The sequence below is a fragment of the Rattus rattus genome, chromosome 16, assembly GCF_011064425.1.
Source record: "Rattus rattus isolate New Zealand chromosome 16, Rrattus_CSIRO_v1, whole genome shotgun sequence".
NCBI lineage: Eukaryota > Metazoa > Chordata > Mammalia > Rodentia > Muridae > Rattus > Rattus rattus.
The window spans coordinates 15,433,401-15,455,307 of record NC_046169.1 but is presented as its reverse complement, the minus strand read 5'-3'; the positions used below and the strand labels follow the sequence as shown (position 1 = coordinate 15,455,307).

Genomic DNA, 21,907 nt, shown 5'->3' with positions numbered 1-21,907 from the left:
AAGTCAAAATGCACTGTGGCACAAACACAGAAGCACGCACACATAAAAATATGGCACTATTTCCATAATCAATACCCATAAAATGGCATCAGTACAAAATATCTAAGCAGAGATACTGGATTAGTAATTAGAGCATCATGTAACGTTGGTTTTAGGAAGAAGGGTAACAGGTAAAAGAAGGAACATATGACATAAATTCAAGCATGCAATTCAAATTTACAAATTATAAAAATTCACCGCTTTTATAGCTGGTTTCTTTTGAATGGCTAAATTTTAGCCTCATTTTTTTTTTCAATTAAATGCCTGTTAACAAGCCATTGGACAAACTCATTTACCCAAATTTACATCCTAGAATATGTAAGTAAACTGAAGACATCATTCAGATGAATAAGTTCTCTTCATTTTCATCATCTCTGTGATCAGGTTGCAAGGGACACGCTTTTCTCTTTGCTTTCCCTAAGCCACTGCTTCCTGCTTCTTCAGGAATCTGGTTTTCTTTTTTAGAATCTTTAGGGGACAACCTGAAGAAGTCCCCAGTGCCTTTTTGCCACTTGGGAGTTAGGCACACACAGACCAGGTTCCCTCCAGCATGCTTACATACTTTCAGACTTTTCTGACAATGAACCTGAAGAATTGGTGACAAGGTGGAAGAGCCAAAACGCACCTTCCTAGGGGCTTGAGAAACCACCCCTTTCTGTGCAGGCTCCCTGGGGCGTAGTTGCTTTGGTCCACCATGTTCACCCAGGAAGAGACAACGTTCACCGACTCCCCAGCTACAGGTGTCTTAACTGGAGGAGAACCCTTGTCTTGTATTTTGTTATAACATTGTAACAGTAACTATTATACTGGGATTCCCTAGCAGTTTCTTATTTCTGGGATTTCGGCTGGTGATAGGTGGATGCTTCCTGTTTTATTTGGTTCTTGGATATTAAGGCACATCCCATAGATCAACCCCTTGGCTTTGCTAGGTCCCTGAAATATAAGGGTGCCCCAGGGAGCCATCTGCAAGTTGGTTATGCAATAGAACAGGCTTTCTGCTCGCTTTGCTTTGCCACCCAATGGAAAGGAAGGGGGGAAAGAACCTTTGCCTCCTGTTGACTCTGTGGCTTTAGGCAAGTGGATGGACCTCCCAGAGCCCCAGCTTGTCTGGGGAAGGCATGATTTGGACGACAGTGTCCCAGTCATGGGGGTCACATGGAATTGCAGATGTCGCAATTGCCTGTAACTGTGAAGTGCTTCTTTACAGGTGTCACTGCCCCTCTTGATCCTTTCCTCCCTTCTCTTCCTCTTCCTCTTCTTTCACACCTTCTTTTTCTTTTCTTTTCTTCTTTTTTCCTTTTCAAGACAAAGTCTCACTGTATATTCTAGAACTCTCTATGTAGGACAGGCTGGCCTCAGACTCATGGAGGTTCACCTGCGGAGCCACCACACCAGCTTTTCCTTTTATGCTTTTCTGACAGCTATCCTGGGGCCCAGGCCAGTGCCCTGTGCATATTAGGTGGGTGCTGTACCCCTGGACTTCACTTCCAGTCTAGCCTGCATTACCTATTTCATTTTATATTGTATTTTACTTGTCTTTTGGAGGCAGGGTCTAACCGTGTTGTTCAGCCTGGCCTTGAACTCACTATGTATGCCAAGCACGATCCCCTCGCCTTCCTTTCTGGGGTTCTGGGGTCACCTGTGCCACTGCAGCCAGCCCACATCACTATTCTTTCTCTTTTTTCAACAGGGTCTTGTAGAGCTCAGTTTCTCCCTGAGTTCTCTATGCAGCCAAGGACACCCTTGGATTTCTTTTTTTTTTCTTTTTCTTTTTTTTCTTTTCTTTTTTTTTCAGAGCTGGGGACTGAACCCAGGGCCTTGGGCTTGCTAGGCAAGCGCTCTACCACCGAGCTAAATCCCCAACCCCGCCCTTGGATTTCTTTCTGAGCTCTTTCCCTTTGCTTTTCAAGGGCTGGGATTATATGTGTATTGTTACCATACACAGCCAACATGCATCCTCCTCCTCCCTCTCTTCTTTGAGAGACAGTCTTAAGAAGCCCAGACTGGCATCACACCACCATTGCACTGTGGTGTGTGTATGTGTGAATGTGTGAATGTGGGTTTGTGTGTCAAAGTCTGAGGACAAGCTTGGGTGTCAATCCTCCACCCCTCCCCCTTGTTTGAGATAGGATCTCATTGCTGCTACATATTCGGGCATAGCTGACCTTTGAACTTCTGGGTCTTTTAGATTTCTTACATGGATTCTGAGGACTCCAACTCAAGTCTTCACATTTGTGACCCACGAGCCATCTCCCTAGCCCCCATTCTGTAAGCACAAAAAAGTGGGTGAGACATCCTGCACATCTTAAATATCCATCCCTCTTAGTGTGAATTTGAGAAGGCAGAAGGCATGTTCTAGAGCACTGTTCTTGGAGCCCAACTATTAGGTCTTCCTAAGACCAGCTTGGTCCGTTTGCAAAAGATAATATGTGAGCTTGCTCACTGTGGTTGACATTCCCTCAGAGAAGGGGTGTGTGTGTGTGTGTGTGTGTGTGTGTGTGTGTGTGTGTGTGTGTGTGTGTGATCGAATCCTCACTTGACTATCTATTCATCTCTTCTAGCATTTGCATGGAAGTTTGCCCTAACTGTACATGGATTGGATTGTGTGGGGCATGGGATGTTTCTTGGAAGGCTAGAGTCTATAAGCAGGGCAGTCTAGAGGAAGGGGCTCAATCTATTACTGCCAAAGAAAAAGTCATTATTTATTCAGGGAAAGGACTATGGCTGCTTTGGGGTCACCCATGACCCTGTTAGTAGCTCCTCACCCATGCTCCGCAAGTAAGTCAAATAAACTCAGAGTTCACCCTGGGGTGAGCTTCAACAGAATGGAACTTAGGTTTGCCATTGGGGCCTTGGGGGAAGCAGTAGATGTTCTTCACCCCACCACCACCCAAGGAAGGAATTTCAGCAACAGCCACGCTATAACATTTTCTTAAAAACTGTGAAGGAAAAGAAGAACATATGGAGGGCACGCTGCCTCTCCAGGTCCTCAGGAGGACAGAGTGTGCCTGGCCTGCCTGCAAATGCTTCACGCTCAGGCAGAGAACAGCCAGATGGTCGCTGCTAGCTCCCTCCTTGTGCAAACATCTCTCACCCTGCAGAGTAAACAAGCCTCCCCACGCCCAGAGGCTCTTCCGCCCCACTTCTGTGTAGTGTAGCCTGCAAACAAGGAGGGTGAGGCACCGGGGCTCCCGGCTTTGGTGACTTATTTAATCTTGGGCCCCTGGCAACAAGGTCAACTGTCTTGGCTCCCTTTCTCCTTGTGTAAACAGAGCTAGTGGGTCCACAGGGGTTCAGTAACAGCCAGGCCCAGGCTCTCCTCTTTCTTTCAAGCACATTACAAAGAATCTTTTAAACTGTCCAGCCTTCCTGCCTAGGTGAGGTGGCCTGGGTGATGGGAGAGAAGATGTGTGAGGAGTGGAGCCTGCCAACCCTGTCAGGTTCCGAAAAGAGGTCAGCTGTCCCTACTGTCTGCAGAGTTTTATCTCCTGTGGGAATGAAGGGGAATATGTATTAGAGAGTGGAGATGGTTGTTTCTTAATAATCCACAGCCCTCAGCTTTCTCTGTGCCTAAGCATGAACATATCAGTCCTTCCTCCCTCTACCTCCCTGCCCTTTTCTCTAGCCCAGGCTACTGTGAACTCACAATTCTCTTGCCTTGGAGTCCTGAGTGCTGGGTTCATAGGTGTGCATTCTTCAGGCCTGGTTTTTGTGTATGTGGGTACAGGCCGTGCGTTTGCCGGTACTTGTGTGTGTGCTGTGTGACCAGAGCAGTCCCTGTGTCATCCTTCAGACGTTGTCCGTCTTATTTTATTTTTCATTTGGAAACGGTCTATCACTGGTCTGGAAGTTACGCAGTAGGCTAAACTGGCTCTCCAGAAACCTCAAATCCCTCCTGTCTCTTCCTTTCTAGCACTGGGATTGCAGGTGTGTACCACCATGCTTAGCTTTTTCTTTTCTTCCTCTTTCCTTTCTTTCTTGCTTTTTTTTTTTTTTTTGTGATTTTTTTTTGTTTTTTTTTTTGTTGTTGTTGTTATTTTCTTTTGAGACAGAGTCTCCCTGTGTAGCCCTGGCTGTTCTGGAACTGACTCTGTAGAGCAGGATGGCTCTGAACTCACAGTGCCGCTCCTCCTGAGTGCTGACACTACAGGCCTGCGCTGCCACCGTCCAGCTGTTTTCTTTTCCAAGATTAAATTCATGCCTGGAAAACAAACACTTTAATAGCCGAGTTATGCCACCAGTTCAGGCCTGGATTTTGTGTTATTTATTTACACAATTGCTTAATTAAAAGCAGGATTTATTCCATGTATGTATATATGTGTATGTATGTATGTATGTATGTATGTATGTATGTATGTATGTATGTTTGTATATGTATGTGTGTCCTGGGCTGTCTAAGTAACCTAGAGGAAACCCGACTGTAAGTAGCTATCCTCCATGGTTCTTGCTCCTATTTCTGCTTGAGTTCCTGCCCTGACTCCCTCAGTGGTGGGCTGTGATTGGGTTGTGTGAACTGAAAAACACTCCTTTTCTCCTTTTCAAGTTGCTTTGGTTAAGTCTTACCACACCATCAGCGGAGCAAACTAGGACACCAAGTGAAGTGTCCAACAACTGATAGACGGCTAAAAAAAAAAGTGTGACACACACCCAGCCTTTAAAAAGGAGGACATGGGGCTGGGATGTGGCTCAATGGTTAAGAACTTACTTATAGGGCTGGAGAGATGGCTCAGTGGTTAAGAGCACTGACTGCTCTTCCAGAGGTCCTGAGTTCAATTCCCAGCAACCACATGGTGGCTCACAACCATCTGTAATGGGATCCGATGCCCTCTTCTGGTGTGTCTGAAGACAGCTACAGTGTACTCACATACATACAATAAATTAAAAAAAAAAAAAAAAAAAAAAAAAAAGAACTTACTTTATAAAGGGTCTGAGTTCCGTTTCAGCCCTATCCTGGGTGGCTCCACGACCACCTCTAACCAGTTCTTGGGCATCTGACACTGTCTTCTGGACTCTGAGCACCTGCACTTGTATGCATGAAATAAAACCAATGTAAAAAGGAAGGGCATTCTGATGCATCAGGCCACATGGCCGCAGGGCAACTGCACCAAGTAAAAGAAGCCGCTTAGAAAAGGACAGAGTGTCTGATTCTATTTATCTATGTGTACCTAGAATAGACACACTCGTGGAGAGAGAGAGAGAGAGAGAAGAGAGATGAGAGAGAGTGAAGAATGCTAACGTTGCTAGGAGGGAATTTATGCTAAGTAAAGACTCAGGGGTGACTTCCTGCCTGGCCCACTCAGTGCTGATCTTTAAAAGCAACAGCAGCAGTAATGTTAGGCCGCACTGCTCGTGGTGTGCAGTTACTGAAATGCAGGCATTCTAAAGATCAGGTGTTACCATACCCAATACCCTACTCAGATCATCCCGGCGGGGGCAGCATCGCTCCTTGCTACCTGCCCCAATGTTCTCCAATGAAACACACACACACACACACACACACACACAGACACACACACACACACACACAGACGGACAGACACAAATACACACACACAGACACACACACAGACACACACAGATACACACACAGACACACAGACACACACAGACGGACAGACACACACAGATGGACAGACACACACACACACACAGACACACACACACACAGACACACACACACAGACACACAGACAGACACAGACACACACAGAGAGACACACACACAGAGAGACAGACACACACAGACACACACACACAGAGACACACACACACAGACAGACACACACACAGACAGAGACAGGGACACAGACACACACAGAGACAGACACACACAGAGACAGACAGACAGACACACAGAGCCTTATGCTTTAATATGCCTTAAAAAGCTCAATTGGGCCACTTCCAAACCTCCATGTGGCTAACACACTCCCCTCTGATATACCTGAGTTATTACTTACTAAAACCTTTATTTCATCTTGGCTGTCCCAGACCCAGACCTTCGGCTGTCTCAGGCTGAGTTCCCCAGCACCGACATGACGGCTGTGTTCTCTGTCTGGTACATCTCAGGTGTGACTTCTGCTCCTTTCCTAGCATGGTGCCTACCCTCTTCCTGCTCTTTCCTTCCTCAGTCCTTTGGATCCGAAAGTCCTGCCCCTGTCTCCCTGCTCTACCACTAAGTCGTGCTCTCTCCGTCCGTCCCAGAACTGGTTCCTATTAAAGAATACTAGAAGAGCTTTTAAATCTTACTATTTTGGCAAGTGGACACTGATCATTGATTGTTCATTAATGGGGCAAGAACCAGTGAAAATCTCTCATGAACTGTGGCAACAGTCTATATTAGTGCTACACAGGCTTGAGTTTTTTTCTGTTGCTTTTAAAAATAAGTTCTCAGGGCTGGAGAACTCAGTGGTTAAGAGAACTTACTGTTTTTTTCCCCCCAAGGATTAGAATTCAGTTCCCAGGAACCATATCAGGTAGTTCACAAATGCTTGTCATTCCAGCTCTACGGGATCTGATGGCCACTTCTGGCATCCAGAGGCACCTATATTATACATGTGACTTACATACACACACACACAAAGAGAGAGAGAGAGAGAGAGAGAGAGAGAGAGAGAGAGAGAGAGAGAGAGAGAGAGAGAGAGATTCTCACAGTGCAGGCCAGGGAAGCCTGGAATTTTCTATATAGCTTAGGCTGGTGTTTAGTTCACAATCTTCCTCCTCCTGCCTCCTGAGGGCTAGGATTACAGTATGTACACCTACAGTATTAGTATTGTATTAAGAATAGAGAGACTTGGGCTGGAGAGATAGCTCAGCAGTTAAGAACACTGACTGCTCTTCCAGAGGTCCTGAGTTCAATTCCCAGCAACCACATGGTGGCTCACAACTATGTCTGATGGGATCTGATGCCCTCTTCTGGTGTGTTTGAGGACAGCAACAGTACACTCATCTTAAAAAAAAAAAAAAAGAATAGAGAGGTGGTGGTGGCACATATCTTTAATCCCAGCACTGAGGGGACAGAGGCAGGTGGATCTCTGTGAGTTCAAGGCCAGCCTGGTCTACAAACTGAGTTCCAGGGCTACACAGAAAAACAACAAAACAAAACAAACAAAAAAGAATAGACTTCTTCTTTGAGTATAGACCAAGAGCAAGCCCAAATTTCAACTCTCCACTTTCGTCTCTATGCATCTCATCTGTTTGTAGTTTGTGCTCTGTGGCCTGCTGTGTGTCTTTGAAGTCTGTCTGTCTCTAACTAAGGGCTTTGCTACACAGTGAGGGAAAGAAGTGAGGAACTTTGTTCCCAGTCTTTTTTTTTTTTCTTTTTCCGGAGCTGAGGACCGAACCCAGGGCCTTGTGCTTTCTAGGTAAGCACTCTACCACTGAGCTAAATCCCCAACCGCTCGTTCACAGTCTTTTTACACAGTAAGAAACCCCTGTATGGTTCCCAGCTGTCATAGAATAGCATGGAAACCACAAACATCAACTTTTACATCCACGTGTTGCTTTGAACGTTTATGGAGTATTTATTTGTTTTAAGGTTGCTTTCAGCAAATGACTACAACCCCCACCCTCATTCTAGGTCGGGGACACGGGAGAATGCATAATTTCAGATTCGAGCTATGCCTTGAGCTTAGGTTGTGAAAGCTGATTACGTGGGAGGTGTTGATTACATGGTAAGGTTGGTTACCTTGCTTTCTTTTGGAGAAGGCTAACACAGGAAGACAGCAGGCTAGGGGGTTGGGGGTTTAGCTCAGTGGTAGAGCGCTTTTAGCCTAAAGCAAAAGGCCTGGGTTCGGTCCCAGCTCCGAAAAAAAAAAAAAAAAAAAAAGACAGCAGGCTAAGTACATCGATCCGGAATGATCCAAAGGCATATCATCAACTCGGTTGCAAAGCCCAGCAAAAGTTCAGTATCTAAAGGCAAGAGGGATTTTTCAGAAAAAGTCATTGCCACACACATCATGCCTGGCTAATAAATCGGAAATTTAATTCCATTCCAACAGACAAGCAATGTGCCTTGCAAGCCTCTCCTCTTGAGTCTCATCTGGTCATGATTAGCTCTTGAGTACGGGACGATGTTGGTCCAAAAGTGTGAAGCATGAGCCATGATGAGTAAAGTCTGAAGTACTGTGACTGTAGTGCGTAAGTGTCTTGAGTACTTGAAAACTGATGACCGACCACCCATAATCCTGGGGCTTGAAAGGCGGAGGTGGTTGAAGGACCTCAAGTTCAAGGTCGTCCTTGGCTACACTGAGTTAGAGGCCAGCCTAGATTTTATAGAGCCTTTCTCAAAAATACCACCTCCCAAACAACACAACCACAACAACAGTAAAAAGCAAACAAACAGGGGTTGGGGATTTAGCTCAGTGGTAGAGCGCTTGCCTAGCAAGCACAAGACCCTGGGTTCGGTCCCCAGCTCCGAAAAAAAAGAAAAAGGAAAAAAAAAAAAGCAAGCAAGCAAACAAACAAACAAACAAAAAAACAAGACAAAAACTCCCAAAACAAGACCAAAAAGTCACCCTCAATAAAAATCTGAAAAGAAAAAAAACAAAACAAACCAACGAAATGAAGCTCAACCTAATCCAAACCACTAGTGCCACTGCCGCCCCAGAAGCAAAGGGAGCCGGCTGCCCTACCTCCTTTCTTCCTCTCCCCTTTTTCATCTTTACTTTTTCTGACCTAGAATTAGAACCTAGGACCTAGATTGTGCCCAGGCTCCAGGGCCAGCTTCCCAGATCCCCAGAACCTCACTCATATCTAGGTAGGCTCTCAACCAGGGAGTCCCCCCCATCCCGTCCCCCACCCCCAGCCCTCACCGTACTTTAAACACAGTTTCTCCACATGGCTACTTTAAAGCAATGTTGCTTATGTCAACGTTCATCCCCCTGGTTCATTGAAGGTAATTGCCCTTGCTCCAGTAAATAAGTCCCGTGTGCATTTTTTTTTTTTTGAATTGGAAAACATTCCACTCTGTAGGGAAGTTCTTAGGGCAGGGAACTGAACAACTTAAATCTAGTTTCTGGAAGTCTCTGAAACCGACCAGATTCACTAACTCCAAAGAAGTCTCTCAGGCAAAGCTGCAAAGAACTCGCCGAGACGAGCAGTCGGGAAGAGTTTTATAGCAACAAGGCACCTGGAAAGGTCTCTTCAATTTGAGCAGCCAGCAGGCTCCCAACTTCTGTGTCACCCAGGCTTGGGTAGGCTTTGGTGATGCAGCTGTCTTTGAGTCATTTCTGCTCCAGTAAGCAGGCCCCCACCCATATTCCTGTGAGTACCCCCAGTAGAACTCATTGGTTCACCAAGTTGGACTTCGGTGCTATTTGTACTTTGATCTGTGTGGGTTCTCAATCTAGAACAACGTGTATGTTTGGTCTCCCCATGCAAAGTTTTCGTCACACAAGTCCTCACTCATGCTCAATCAACTGTAGTTAAACTCGGCGAATCATAAGTTAAAAGAAGCACTTGCTGAAAGGACGAACGAAAGAGAAAAGAAATCGTTGAGAGACAGTTTAAATGTTTGCAGCCTATTTAGAAACCTGTTACTCTTTAGGAATCCACGGCAGGACCCATATTGCCATCTAGCGGTGATAATCTGAACTGCAATTGAGCTTCTAAGTCGGAGCTAAGTCTCTCCTGCACCGCGCTTGGGCTTGAAGAGGTGTCTGATGAGACTGCCCCGAGGTATCCATTGTTTGCATTTGGGAACATCCTGGGGTACAAGGACTTGTCAGCCAACGGGGATGTGTCAGTTACTTTTCTTCTTCTTGTTGTTGTGAAAAACTCCCGGCAAAAAGCAACTGAAGTAAAGAAGGGTTTATTTGGGTTCAGTTGCCGCTGGTCTTGCATCCGCGATTAAGAAGCAGTTGGTGGAGGGGGTGGGCAGGAGGGAAGGAGAAGGTGGGTTGGGGAAGGGGAAGGGGAGGGAGGAATGCTAGTGCTCTGCTTGCTTTGTCTTTTGGTTCATTCTGGGACCCTAGTCCAAAAAGTAGTGTCGCTCACATTTAGGGTGGGTCTTTCCAACGCAATTTACGTACTCTGGGTAATCTTTCACAGACAAGTTCAGTGTCTCTTAAATGATTTTTAGTTCCTGCCAGTCAAGTCGACAATCAATATTAGTCATCACAGGAAATATGGGAGAAAGAACAGTTACTGCTCTTTAGTTAGGACCACTGGATCCGTTTCTTTTTCTGCCAGCTCTTTTTTAAAAATTTAAAATAGATTCTTCTCTCGTACACTACATCCTGACCACTGTTCTAGACTCTAGAGAGAGAGAGAGAGAGAGAGTCAAGGCCATACTAAGGGTATTCAGGACTACTGAAGGGGGAGCCCCATGGTGGTGGCATTCACTTTTTTTTTTTTTTAAAGATTTTTTTCCTTTATTTTAAAGATTTACTTAATTTCATGTGAGCACATTATTGCTCTCTTAGATACACTACAGGAGGGCACTGGATCCCATTTCAGATGGTTGTGAGCCACCATGTGGTTGCTGGGAATTGAACTCAGGTTCTCTGGAAGAGCAGTTAGCTCTCTTAACCGCTGAGCCATCTCTCCAGCCCCGGCACTCACTTTTAATCCCAGCACTCTGGAGGCAGAGGCAGGGGGATCTCTGTGAGTTCGAGGCCAGCCTGGTTTACAGAGAGTTCTAGGACAGCCAGGGCTACACAGAGAAACCCTGTCTCAAAAAACAAACAAACAAACAAACAAAAATTATTGAAGGGGGATAGGGACCAGTGGTTCTCAACTTTCCTAATGTGCTTTGACCCTCATGTTCTGGTGACCCCCCAACCATAGAATTATTCTGTTGCTACTTAATAACTGTAATTTTGCTACTGTTATAAAGCATAATGTAAACATTTATATGCAGGATATCTGATATATAACTCTTCAGAAAGGGCCATTGGACCCCAAAGGGATGTGACCCACAGATTGAGAACCACTGGGCTGGAGTGATGGCTCAGCCACTGAGAGCATGGTTTCTCTTTCAGGAGACCCAGGTTCGATTCCTAGCACCTACATGGCCGCTAACGATCATCTGCAACTCTAGTTTCAGGGAATCTTTGCCCTGCATGTATGTTTTGCACGGATATACATGCAAGCAACATACACGTGCGTGCGCACACACATGCATGTGCGCACGTGCACACACACACACACACACACACACATCACTGAAGGAGGCCCTCCCAAGCTGGGGCAGTCTCCAGTTGCACTTGAAGATGGCTTTGTCCAGAGAGGAATTTGTGGCTGTTACTTTTTCCTTTGGCTGCCCTTAAACCCTTCAGTCTTTTTGCCTCCGTTCCCCAAGTCTTGGGACTACAGTTTTGCACCATCAGGCTTGTCTTGCCCATGGTACTTAGTGCAGGTGATATATTTGGTTCTTGGGACACTTTTGTCTCCCAAGTGTTCCCAATCTGTGCCTACCGCCCCTCCCTCACCTGGCATCATATCCCTTGCCAGACTTGTGAGACTGTCCCTTCTCAACTATCCTGTCCCCAGCTAGTTAGAAACAACATTTTAACTCTTAAGCTGCATTAATACTTCATATCTCCTGTGAAACTTAACACCTCCAGGACATTTGATCTGGGTTTCTGAGTGGCTCTCTGTCTCGCTCTTCCTCTAAGATATTTGTCAAGAACATAATCTCCTGAGGTCCTGCTCCTGCCCACTCACACCTCACATCTTACCTGTCAAAATGGCCAGATATCATATTTCAAGCTTCCTCAGTTCCAGCTTGCTTATGCTAACTCTGTCTCTGTCTCCGTCTCTGTCCTTCACCTGACTCTAATGTCTCGTGGAGCTCATGTGGTTCTCAAAGCTTGATATGTAACCAAGGATGCCCTTGAACTTTTGAAGCTTCTGCTTATTACTATAGGCATAAACTAGCATCCCCAGTTTTATGTGGTGCTGGGATGAAACCCAAGGCTTTGTGCATATGAGACAACTACTCTAGCAACCCAGGTTCTTAAGCTTCTTTTCTTTCTTTCTTTTTGGTTTTTCAGGACAGGGTTTCTTTGTGTAGCCCTGGCTGTCCTGAAACTCACTCTGTAGACCAGGCTGGCCTTGAACTCAGAGATCCTCCTGCCTCTGCCTCCTGAGTGGTAGAATTAAAGGTGTGTGCCACCACCAGTTGGCTTTTTGTTCTTTTTGACACAAGGCCTTGCTACCCATAGTTCAGTCTGACCTCAAACTTGCTTCAATCCTCCTACAACAACCTCCCGTGTGCTGAGAGTATAGGTGAGCCCTACAATGTCTGATTAGGAAGGAAACCCTTGCTGCACAGGGAAAGTACAGGCACAGGCGGATTAGATTTAATTAAGACAACTGTGGAGGTTCAGCTCTGCCTTTGAGCTTTGTTTATGCAAGGATGACAGTTGGTGACTCAGTTGAGAAAACAGGTTTAAATGAACTTGGGAAGGAGTCCAGGAAAATCAAAGCCCATTTCCTGATTCTTCTGGGTATGCCCTTGAGAGAACTGAGGCCTCCTAAGTGTATGTTAGGCTATAATGGTGTGTGGAAGACTGAAAGTGGAGTTTAATGTCTCACAGGGGTGAAAGATTGCTAAGGAAACTGAAATACAAATGTTTGTTCATGGGGTTGGGGATTTAGCTCAGTGGTAGAGCGCTTGCCTAGCAAGCGCAAGGCCCTGGGTTTGGTCCTCAGCTCTGGAAAAAAAGAAAAAAAATGTTTGTCCATGAAAATTTCTTTTCTTTTCTTTTTCCTCTTTCTCTTTCCTTTCTTTCTTTCTTTCTTTCTTTCTTTCTTTCTTTCTTTCTTTCTTTCTTTTTCCTTCCTTCCTTTCTCTCTTCTCTCTCCCTTTCTCCTTCCTTCCTTCCTTCCTTCCTTCCTTCCTTCCTTTCTTTCTTTCTTTCTTTCTTTCTTTCTTTCTTTCTTTCTTTCTTTTTTTTCTTTGAGATAGGGTCTTACTGTGTTGCCCTGGCTCACTTGGAGCTCACTGTATAGACCAGTCTGGCCTTGAACTCACAGAGCATTGCCCACCCTGAGTGTACAGATTTCTTCAATGCCATGGTCATCAGGGTTATGGCCATATCTATGGCTACCAGCTGTAATCATTTGACTGATGCTCAAGAGACTAAGTGATCCAAGCCATGTAATACCCCAAGGTGAAGATGATCGAGGTTTTTAAAATATTGTTGTGGTGTTTTGTTTGTTTGGGTTCTTTTCGTTTTGTTTTTTTTTTTGAGTGGACTGGAGAGATGACTCAGTGGTTAAGAGCACTCGATACCCTTGCAGGGGACTTAGGTTCAGTTCCCAGCATCCACATAGTGATTCACAACCATTCGTAACTCCAGTTCCATGAGATCTCATACCTTCTTCTGACCCCTGGGCATTAGGGATGCGTGATGGTGCCCAGACAAAGATGCAGGCAAAATAATTGTACATGCAAAAATAAAAATGAAGAAATCCAAGAAGGTTCTTTTAAAAATTTAACCAGATAAAATTGGGAGCACAGAGAGACGAGGGAGGGAAGGAGGGAAGAAGGGACACAGAGAGAGAGAATACATGCACAGGTTTCATGAGTTGGTTCTCTCCTTCTGTCATATGGGTCCTGGGGATTGAATGTAGATCATAAGGTTTGGCATCAAGCACCTTTACTTCTAAGCCACCTCGACAGCTATGATGATTAGTTTTTTTTTTTTTGTTTTTTTTTTTTAAGATTTATTTCTTGGGGTTGGGGATTTAGGCTCAGTGGTAGGCACTTGCTGGGAAGCGCACAAGGCCCTGGGTTGTCCCCAGCTCAAAAAAAAAAAAAATTTATTCTTTTATTTACATATGCACACTGTAGCTGTCTTCAAACACACCAGAAGAGGCCATCAGATCCTTTTTATAGATGGTTGTGAGCCACCATGTGGTTGCTGGGAATTGAACTCAGGACCTCTGGAAGAGCAGCCAGTGCTCTTAACCACTGAGCCATATCTCCAGCCTCCTGATGATTAGTTTTAATTGCCAATTTGACACAACCTAGAGTTACCTAGGAGGAGTTTCAATGAAGGATTGTCCGGATTAGGTTGGCCTATGAACATATCTGTGGCAGATTATCTCAATTATGTTAATTGAGGTGAGAAGACCTGCCCACTGTGGGTGGCACTATCCTCTAGGCAGGAGATCCTGAACTGAATGAATGTAGAGAGGGGATTGAACACTTGTAGGCATGCATGCATTCATTTTCTCTTTGGACGTGACGATTTGCTTCAAATTCTTGAGTTGGCTTCTCCATAGTGATGGACCATAAGTGTTGTTTAGTAATTTTTTTCAAGATTACAAGCTTTCCTCTTGGAGGGAAGCTTGTTAAGACATGGAATTGTTTAAAGGGAGGTGAAGGAACAGGATGGTCTAGGCAGTGGTTCTCAACCACTTAATGCTGTGACTACTACAGCATAGGTTCTCATGCTGTAGTGACCCCATCATAAAATTATTTTTGTGTAACTAGTTTTGATACTGTTATGAATCATAATGTAAATATTCAATATGCAGGATATCTGATATGCAACCATGTGAAAGATCCATTTGACCCCCAAAGGAGTTGTGACTCATAGGCTTGGAACTGTTGGTCTATGGGTATGTGAACATTCTGCAGGGAATTTCATTAAGCTAAAGGAAGTAAACAACTCAGTAGCTTCAGGAAGTAACTGAAACTGATCAGAGTCACTAGGCCCCACCCTTTCCAAGCAAATTTTAGCAATAAAGACTGCCTAAGACAGTCTCAGACTAGCTGAACCTCCTTGAAGAAGCACAGACCAGCCTTGCTGCCAGGACAGGCTCAGACTAGCTGAGATGACTGAAATGGACACTCTCCAGACTACTGAGCTGCCTATAGGTTATGTAGTGGGCTCCAGGTTTCCAGCTTTCACGAACTGTCACCCAATGCTGCTGTGGTGGATTTCAGTAATAGAACTGTCTTTGACTCATTTCTGCTCCTGTATGTAACCCCTTTCCCCTATTTATGTAAATAACACCAGTAAAACTGTTGGAGGATGCTTTTGTGCACTGTGTATTCAGACTCCGATTTCTGTGTTCAGACATCTGGTTGCAGTCCTGAGGATGACAAGGTCAAGCATCTCAGGTCTCAGTGTTATGTAAAAATTGTTTTCCATCACCTCTGATTGGTTAGTGAAGGAGATGATCAGTTAATAGGCTGGGTGGAAGAGATAGGGCCGGACTTCCTCAGTGGGGTCCCAGAGGAGACAAGAGTAGAGAAGGACCACGAGTAGAAGAAGGTATGGAGAGACCTTGAGCAGAGACTCCACGAGCAGGTCGATAAGGGAGCTTCCATGAGGACACATGTGGACCAGACTGAGCCAGGGCAAGACTCAGATGGAAGGTAAAGGACCACGTGGCTGGGAAATAGGCAGCCTTCGAGGGTTCGAATAGCTCAGAACCTGCCCAGCTTAGTGCCTTTATTTTGTCAATAAAAATATCCTGTTTGGGATATTTTCTTACAGCATCAGAAATGAAACTAGGACACCGTCTTTGATTGAATATGGAGACATTCCCATGAATCAAGTATGTCGGGGCAGGATACATGATAAAATCAACTCACATTTCTGTAGCATCTCAGATTTAAAATGCCTTTCTGTGCTGTGCTGGGCGTGAAGGTAATTGCAAGGGCTTACAGATTAATTGAGGAGGAGTTTTACAAGGCAAGGCGATTGATTTGACTTTGAGAGTGAACTCGGTGCTTGGTATTCAAATCTTCTGGGCCCACACCCGTTCCTTGGAGTCTTGCTGGCTTGCTGGTGACATTGACTTCTGAAGTTCAACTCTCTCGTGTCCGGCAGAGAGGGTAACTTTTCTGAGGCTGAGATACAGCACTGTTTTCAGACTTTACTTTTCTCATCCCACTGCACCGAGAGAGATTGGGATAGCCCCTTGTGTTCTATGTGGCAGACAAAGGGGTCTCTGTTCTGTGGGGGGATTTCCACCTCCACCCAGGAGAGGTAAGTGCCATTTCCATTGGGAAAAACATCTCTTTCCGGTTCAGATGCCAGCTTCTTGCTGGCCTGGTTCCAGTGCAGACTAATTCTTTGTGGGTAGAAGTCATAGGCCAGACATCTGAATATTCTGTTTCTTCCTGGGGCCACATGGCTGGTGATTTTCACAGTGGGAGGATCTGCAGAGGGAGAAATTGTGCACATAGAGAGCTTAAGGTGGGCTTTTCCCTGCCATGTTTCTTTCGTTCCTAACCCCCTGGATGACCATCCAGTCTGACTTCTCCCAGAGACTTTGGGAAGTTCACGAAAGGCTGAGGCTTTGCCTAAGCTTTCCCTGTTGGGTTATATGGTATGTCCAGAACCATATGGTTATATGGTATGTCTCTTACTCCCTGCCTTTTGTTACGGTGTATTGACTTCAGATGGCAACTGATTGAGACAAAGGATTGGGGAGCTAGTTCAGTGGGTAAAGGGCTTGCTGCATAAATATGATGATCTGAATGTGAATCTCTAGAACACATGTAAAAGACATACATGCAGTCCTGTATGTCTCTATTCTCAGAGCTCATATATGGTGATGGGTGACAGAGACAGGGAAATACCTGGAAGCTGGTGGGTGGGCTAACCTGGTGTCTCAAACAAGGTGGAAGGTCAGTACCAACAGCTGAGGTTGTCTTCTGCTCTCTGCACATTCACCGTCATACATATATATGCATATACATACATACATACATACATACATAAATACATACACACAGCATACATACAGATACATAACAAAACAGAGAGACAGGATACATATATATATATATATATAATACATACCCACAGATAACAAAATATAGAGATAGAATACATATAAAATGTATGCATACATACAAATATACAAACATCATACATTCACACAGATAATGAAACAAAGATTATATAGCCCAGGATGTCCTTGAACAGATATCCTTGCTCTGAGTGCTGGGATTACTGGCATGTACTACCATGCCCAGATTTTGAGTGTCTTGAGTGTGCTTTATAGCTAACCCCACCGCTCCCTACTACCTGAATAACAGCCCAGTTCCTTAGTTCTGTCTGCAAGAGGCCTCACTGTATTGTATTTGGTATCTGAACTATGGAATTTGAGGACCCAGAAGCTGAGCCCCAGTTTATTCTTCATTATTATATTTTTTTGTACCTCCCACCTGATTTCTGAAACAGGGTCTAGCTGGCCTGGTACTTGTCATGTAGGCTGGCCTTGAACTCATCACAATCCTCCAGCCTCAGCTTTCTGAGTGCTTGAATTACTGCATGTGCTGCAAAGTGGAGGTTATTCAGGGAATGCTGCCATTGAGCTACGTTCCTGACTTTAAGTGCTGAGGATTGAATCCAGACTCCTGTACATGCCAGACGGTGCTCCACTGCTGAGCTCTCACTGGGGGATTCTAGTCAGGTGCTCTACCACTGAGCCACGCCCCCAGTCCCTCACTGGGGGATTCTAGGCAGGGGCTCTACCACTGAGCCACGCCCCCAGCCCCTCACTGGGGGATTCTAGGCAGGGACTCTACCACTGAGCCACACCCCCAGCCCTTCACTGGGGGATTCTTGGCAGGGGCTCTACCACTGAGCCACACCCCCAGCCCTTCACTGGGGGATTCTAGGCAGGGGCTCTACCACTGAGCCACGCCCCAAGCCCCACACTGGGGGATTCTAGGTAGGCGCTGTACAATTGAGCTATCCCTCTGGCTTTTCTGACCTAAAATTTTAATGAATGTTCCTTTTGGCTCTCATGTCATGCATTCAAAAGAAATGACTCCTAGTACATGAAACCTGGAGGATGAAGGGACTAGAAGGGTTTATGGGGCAACCTGCTATTGTCCCTTGCACTGAGATGACCTTGGTTTTCAGTTTAGTACGTGGAGTAGATCATAAAAGCAGTGTGTACCTGTTCGGTCCAGGTGAGATCTACTGTAGTTCAGGTACTTCTTCAGCATTGTAGGACACTCCTCCTCTAGGTATGCCTTGGCTCGCTGCACATAGACCTTTTCTGCCTCCCACTTCAGCTTGGTGTTTGCGGCTGCTGGGTCTAAGGGGATCCAGGCTGGGATTTCCTTGTTGAATTCGATGAAATCTTCTCCATCGTAGGCATACCTCCAGACTGCTCCACTACTTCTGTTATTTGTGATCTCACAACCAAACATTCCCTGAAAGGTGTGAGACCCTGTAGCCTCCCCAGCCCCACAGGGAGTCAGTTAGATGGATGCCAACTCCAGCTGAGTGACTTTCAGTTCCTGTATGCTTGGGACATCTAAACACTCAATTCTTTATCTTGGCAAACAGGTTGCTAGCCAGGCACAAAACCGAGGAGGAAACTACTTGGCTGGGCATTTCAGGCCGTTCTGAGAGGGAACACATTCTTTATAGTCAGAGAAGTTCCTGGGATAAGTTGTAGATAGATTCCAATTCTGTTTTTGTCTAACAGGGTCTCGTGTAATAGCCTCAGATACTCTAGGTACCAAGGGTGACTTTGAACTTCTGACCCTCATGTTTTCATCTCCCTAGTGCTAGATAGGATTATCTGGGTGTGTGACACTATACCCAGTTTTATACAGTGCCCAGAACTGAACCCAGAACTTCTTTTTTTTTTTTTTAATCTTTATTAACTTGAGTATTTCTTATTTACATTTCGATTGTTATTCCCCTTCCCGGTTTCTGGGCCAACATCCCCCTAACCCCTTCCCCTCCCCTTCTATATGGGCTTTCCCTCCCCATCCTCCCCCCTCATTACCACCCTCCCCCCAACAATCACGTTCACTGGGGAACCCAGAACTTCTTGAATGCTAGGTAAGCTCTCAGATTTGAAGCATTTTTACATCATTATTTCTAATGAACTTAGGTGTTTTAGTGGATGGTGAATTCTTCAGAATTAAACACAATCACACCGGATTCCATTTTCAAGTTAAATAGGAATTATTTGTGGTTTCTTTCAGATTGTCGGAATTCTTACTTGTCAGGTTTATATTGCATCCAAATCATTGCTCTATACATAATTGAGTCATTCCCCTCCTTTCAGTGGTTAGTAGCTTATTCCTCTGTTTAGTTTTGAGACAGGGCCACACTTTATAGCCCACACTGGCCTGGTTCTCATCATATAACCCAGCAATCTCCTGTCTCAAGTTTTCTGGATGCTGGGATTACTGATAAGCCACCATCCTCTAAACCTGTTTGGTGTTTACTCCAAGTCTCTGAAGCCTTCACCCCCTTGCCCAAGAACAATGATGCTTACACAAAGTAACCGACCTACAACAGGTCAGTCTGAATACAACACCAGATATTTACTCTGTCCCGAGTGCTGTTGGCTCTAAAAGCTCTTAAGCTGTCCCGATTTAAATTCCAGACCTCTCTCTTGTTCACTCACCTGTTTTGTTGATTGAACTATGAAATTTACAGTTAAGTAAAATACTTAAAATTAATCCCTGAAATGAGAAGAGTAATAATCTTTGAAGATGTTATTTTGACCATTAAATGTGTTCACACCTGAGCCTGGTACAGAGTTAAGTGCTCAGTAAGTGCAAGTTACTGTTAATTAATTAAGTAATTGTGGTGAGTGTGTGTGTGTGTGTGTGTGTGTGTGTGTGTGTGTAGTATAAGCACATGGTTGTGTATGCAGTTATGTGTACCCGTGTGTACACACTCAGAGTCCAGAGGAGGACACTGAGAATTCTTCTCTATTGCTCCCCACTTGGGTCGTGTTGAATCTGATTCCCTCTCAAGGGAGTCAGGGTATGGAGATGAAATGTCACTGGTGCCTGCGTAGGAAGGAACTGTGATACCACTTCCTTGTAGTGGCTCTCAACCTTCCTAAGAGTGCAACCCTTTAATACAGTCCCTCATGTTGTTGTCACCCCAACTACAAAATTACTTTGTTGTCACTTCATAACTGTAAATTTGCTACCACTATGCTTTTTAATGTAAATATCTGATGTGTCTTGTTTTACTCTGTGGAATCCTTTCCACTCATACTCATGGACTGCATCAGATAACACACACACACACACACACACACACACACACACACACACACACACACACACACACCCTCACTGGGCTCTCTGACCTGTACTGTCCTCGTAATAGTCCATGATGTCTTTCAGGGTCACGAGGAAGATCTCCTCCCTGGCTCTCTGAAGCTGGCTCTCCTTCTCCCAGTCCTCCATTCCTTCCACATGGCTCCAGGGTTCCACGGGCTCTGCCTTCCCACTGTTGCTGTTGTAGTGGAAGAAGGCCTGATCATTGAGAAATGCGGTGGCTTGAAACCTCGGGAGGCCTTTGCTGGGCCTGGACAACCCGGTGTAGAGGAAGATCAGAGAATAAGACCCTGCAGAAGGAGAGGAGATTGTGAGGGGTGGGGTTTATACTCTTGCTGCCAGTCTCACGCCATGGGAGGTTTACGCATGTGAAGGGTTCTTCCTTTCTTCAGGATGACATGCCAGAGCTTATTCTGTGTTGTCTCTACACTGTATCCTCTACTTTGCATATAAAATTATTTTTGTTGGGGTTGGGGATTTAGCTCAGTGATAGAGCGCTTGCCTAGCAAGTGCAAAGCCCTGGGTTCGGTCCCCAGCTCCGAAAAAAAGAAAAGAAAAAAATTATTTCTCTCTCTCTCTCTCTCTCTCTCTCTCTCTCTCTCTCTCTCTCTCTCTGTGTGTGTGTGTGTGTGTGTGTGTGCACAGTGAACAACCTCATTCCCCATCCTGGAACTGATGTGGCTCCCCCTGGTCCCCTGCTGTCTTCTCTCCTAGAGGTTCTTGCCTTATGTCGCTGCCAAGGAAAGTCCTGGTTTCCTCACAGAGTCTTCTAACCTGCCTCTGCATTTTCCCCTGGGATCTCTTCCTCCAGAGTCAGACAAATGTGTCCAGCCCGTGGAAGAAGGGGAAGGGAGAGAGTAGAGGAAACTCTATGGCCCTTATTCAATTCCACTGTCTGACTCTACTGTAAGAATAACACACATCTACCACTTACTATGCAGACCTCCACCTCACTGATAGTAGTAATGGGTTTGCAAAGTTGCCGGTTATAATTGTTCATCCTTCTAGAAGCCTTCAGGAACTCACTGCATTAAATAAGACCTTAAAGGATCTGAGGACGAGCAGTGTAGTTCACTTGATACGGTGCTTGCTATGCATGCACGAAGCCTACAATAAAGGAAGATCTACAAAACAATCTAGTATATGACATATAGCCTTGAACTTTTGAACCTCCTGCCTCCAGCTCCCTTGTGTTGGGATTATAGGTGTGAGATACTTGGTTTATGTGGTGCTGAGGGATTGAGCCCAAGGCTGTCTGCATGCATAACAAGTATCCTATCAAGTGAGCCACACCACTAGCTCTCAGATTCATGCTCTTTAAGGCCTTATCTACCACAAGTCTCGAATACTCATAGGTGAGCAAAGTCAATTGGCAACTTTACAAACCCGTTAGCACAAGATATATGAGAATCCCAGGTACACAAAGGGTTCTTCTTGTGGCCCAACATTTTGTTTTCTGCCTTCCCTTTGTTCCCCTCCCAATCTTCCTTGGTTTTGCTCACTCACCAGTCTCCTGAAGGACTGCAGGACCCAGAAGGAGAGGCAGGGACAACAGGACAGGCACCATTGCTACTGTAGTGCCCAGGTGGACAATCTACACAGGAAACGAGGTTCTTGCCTTGAGGCCTGGCATCCTGCCCAGGGGAGGCGATTCCACAGCCAATGAGAGAGGCTAAAGAAATTCCTCCCCAGAAAGCAATGAAAAGAGCTACATAAACAGGCTGGGCAGAGGTTTGGTCATGGAGTTCACACACAGGAGCGCAGAAAGCCAATCTAAGGATCATGTGTGTCCCTCAGATAAAGTACATAAGTGGGTGGAGTGGGGTGGAGGTCTGTGTAGTAAGTGGT

The 21,907-nt window shown here is 45.3% G+C and overlaps 1 protein-coding gene and 1 pseudogene across 1 annotated transcript; both read right to left on the bottom strand.

Annotated features, from left to right (window-relative positions):
- Nucleotides 1-349: 349 nt before the first annotated feature.
- On the bottom strand, nt 350-735 carry LOC116885811 (annotated as a pseudogene).
- Nucleotides 736-15,521: 14,786 nt separating this feature from the next.
- On the bottom strand, nt 15,522-21,677 carry Azgp1 (alpha-2-glycoprotein 1, zinc-binding). The gene is made up of 4 exons (XM_032887122.1): nt 21,566-21,677; nt 20,089-20,349; nt 17,917-18,192; nt 15,522-16,162 (listed from the first exon to the last, which is right to left on the bottom strand). The coding sequence occupies exons 1-4, from the start codon at nt 21,624-21,626 to the stop codon at nt 15,870-15,872; spliced, it is 891 nt and encodes a 296-aa protein (XP_032743013.1). The 5' UTR covers nt 21,627-21,677; the 3' UTR covers nt 15,522-15,869.
- Nucleotides 21,678-21,907: the final 230 nt, after the last annotated feature.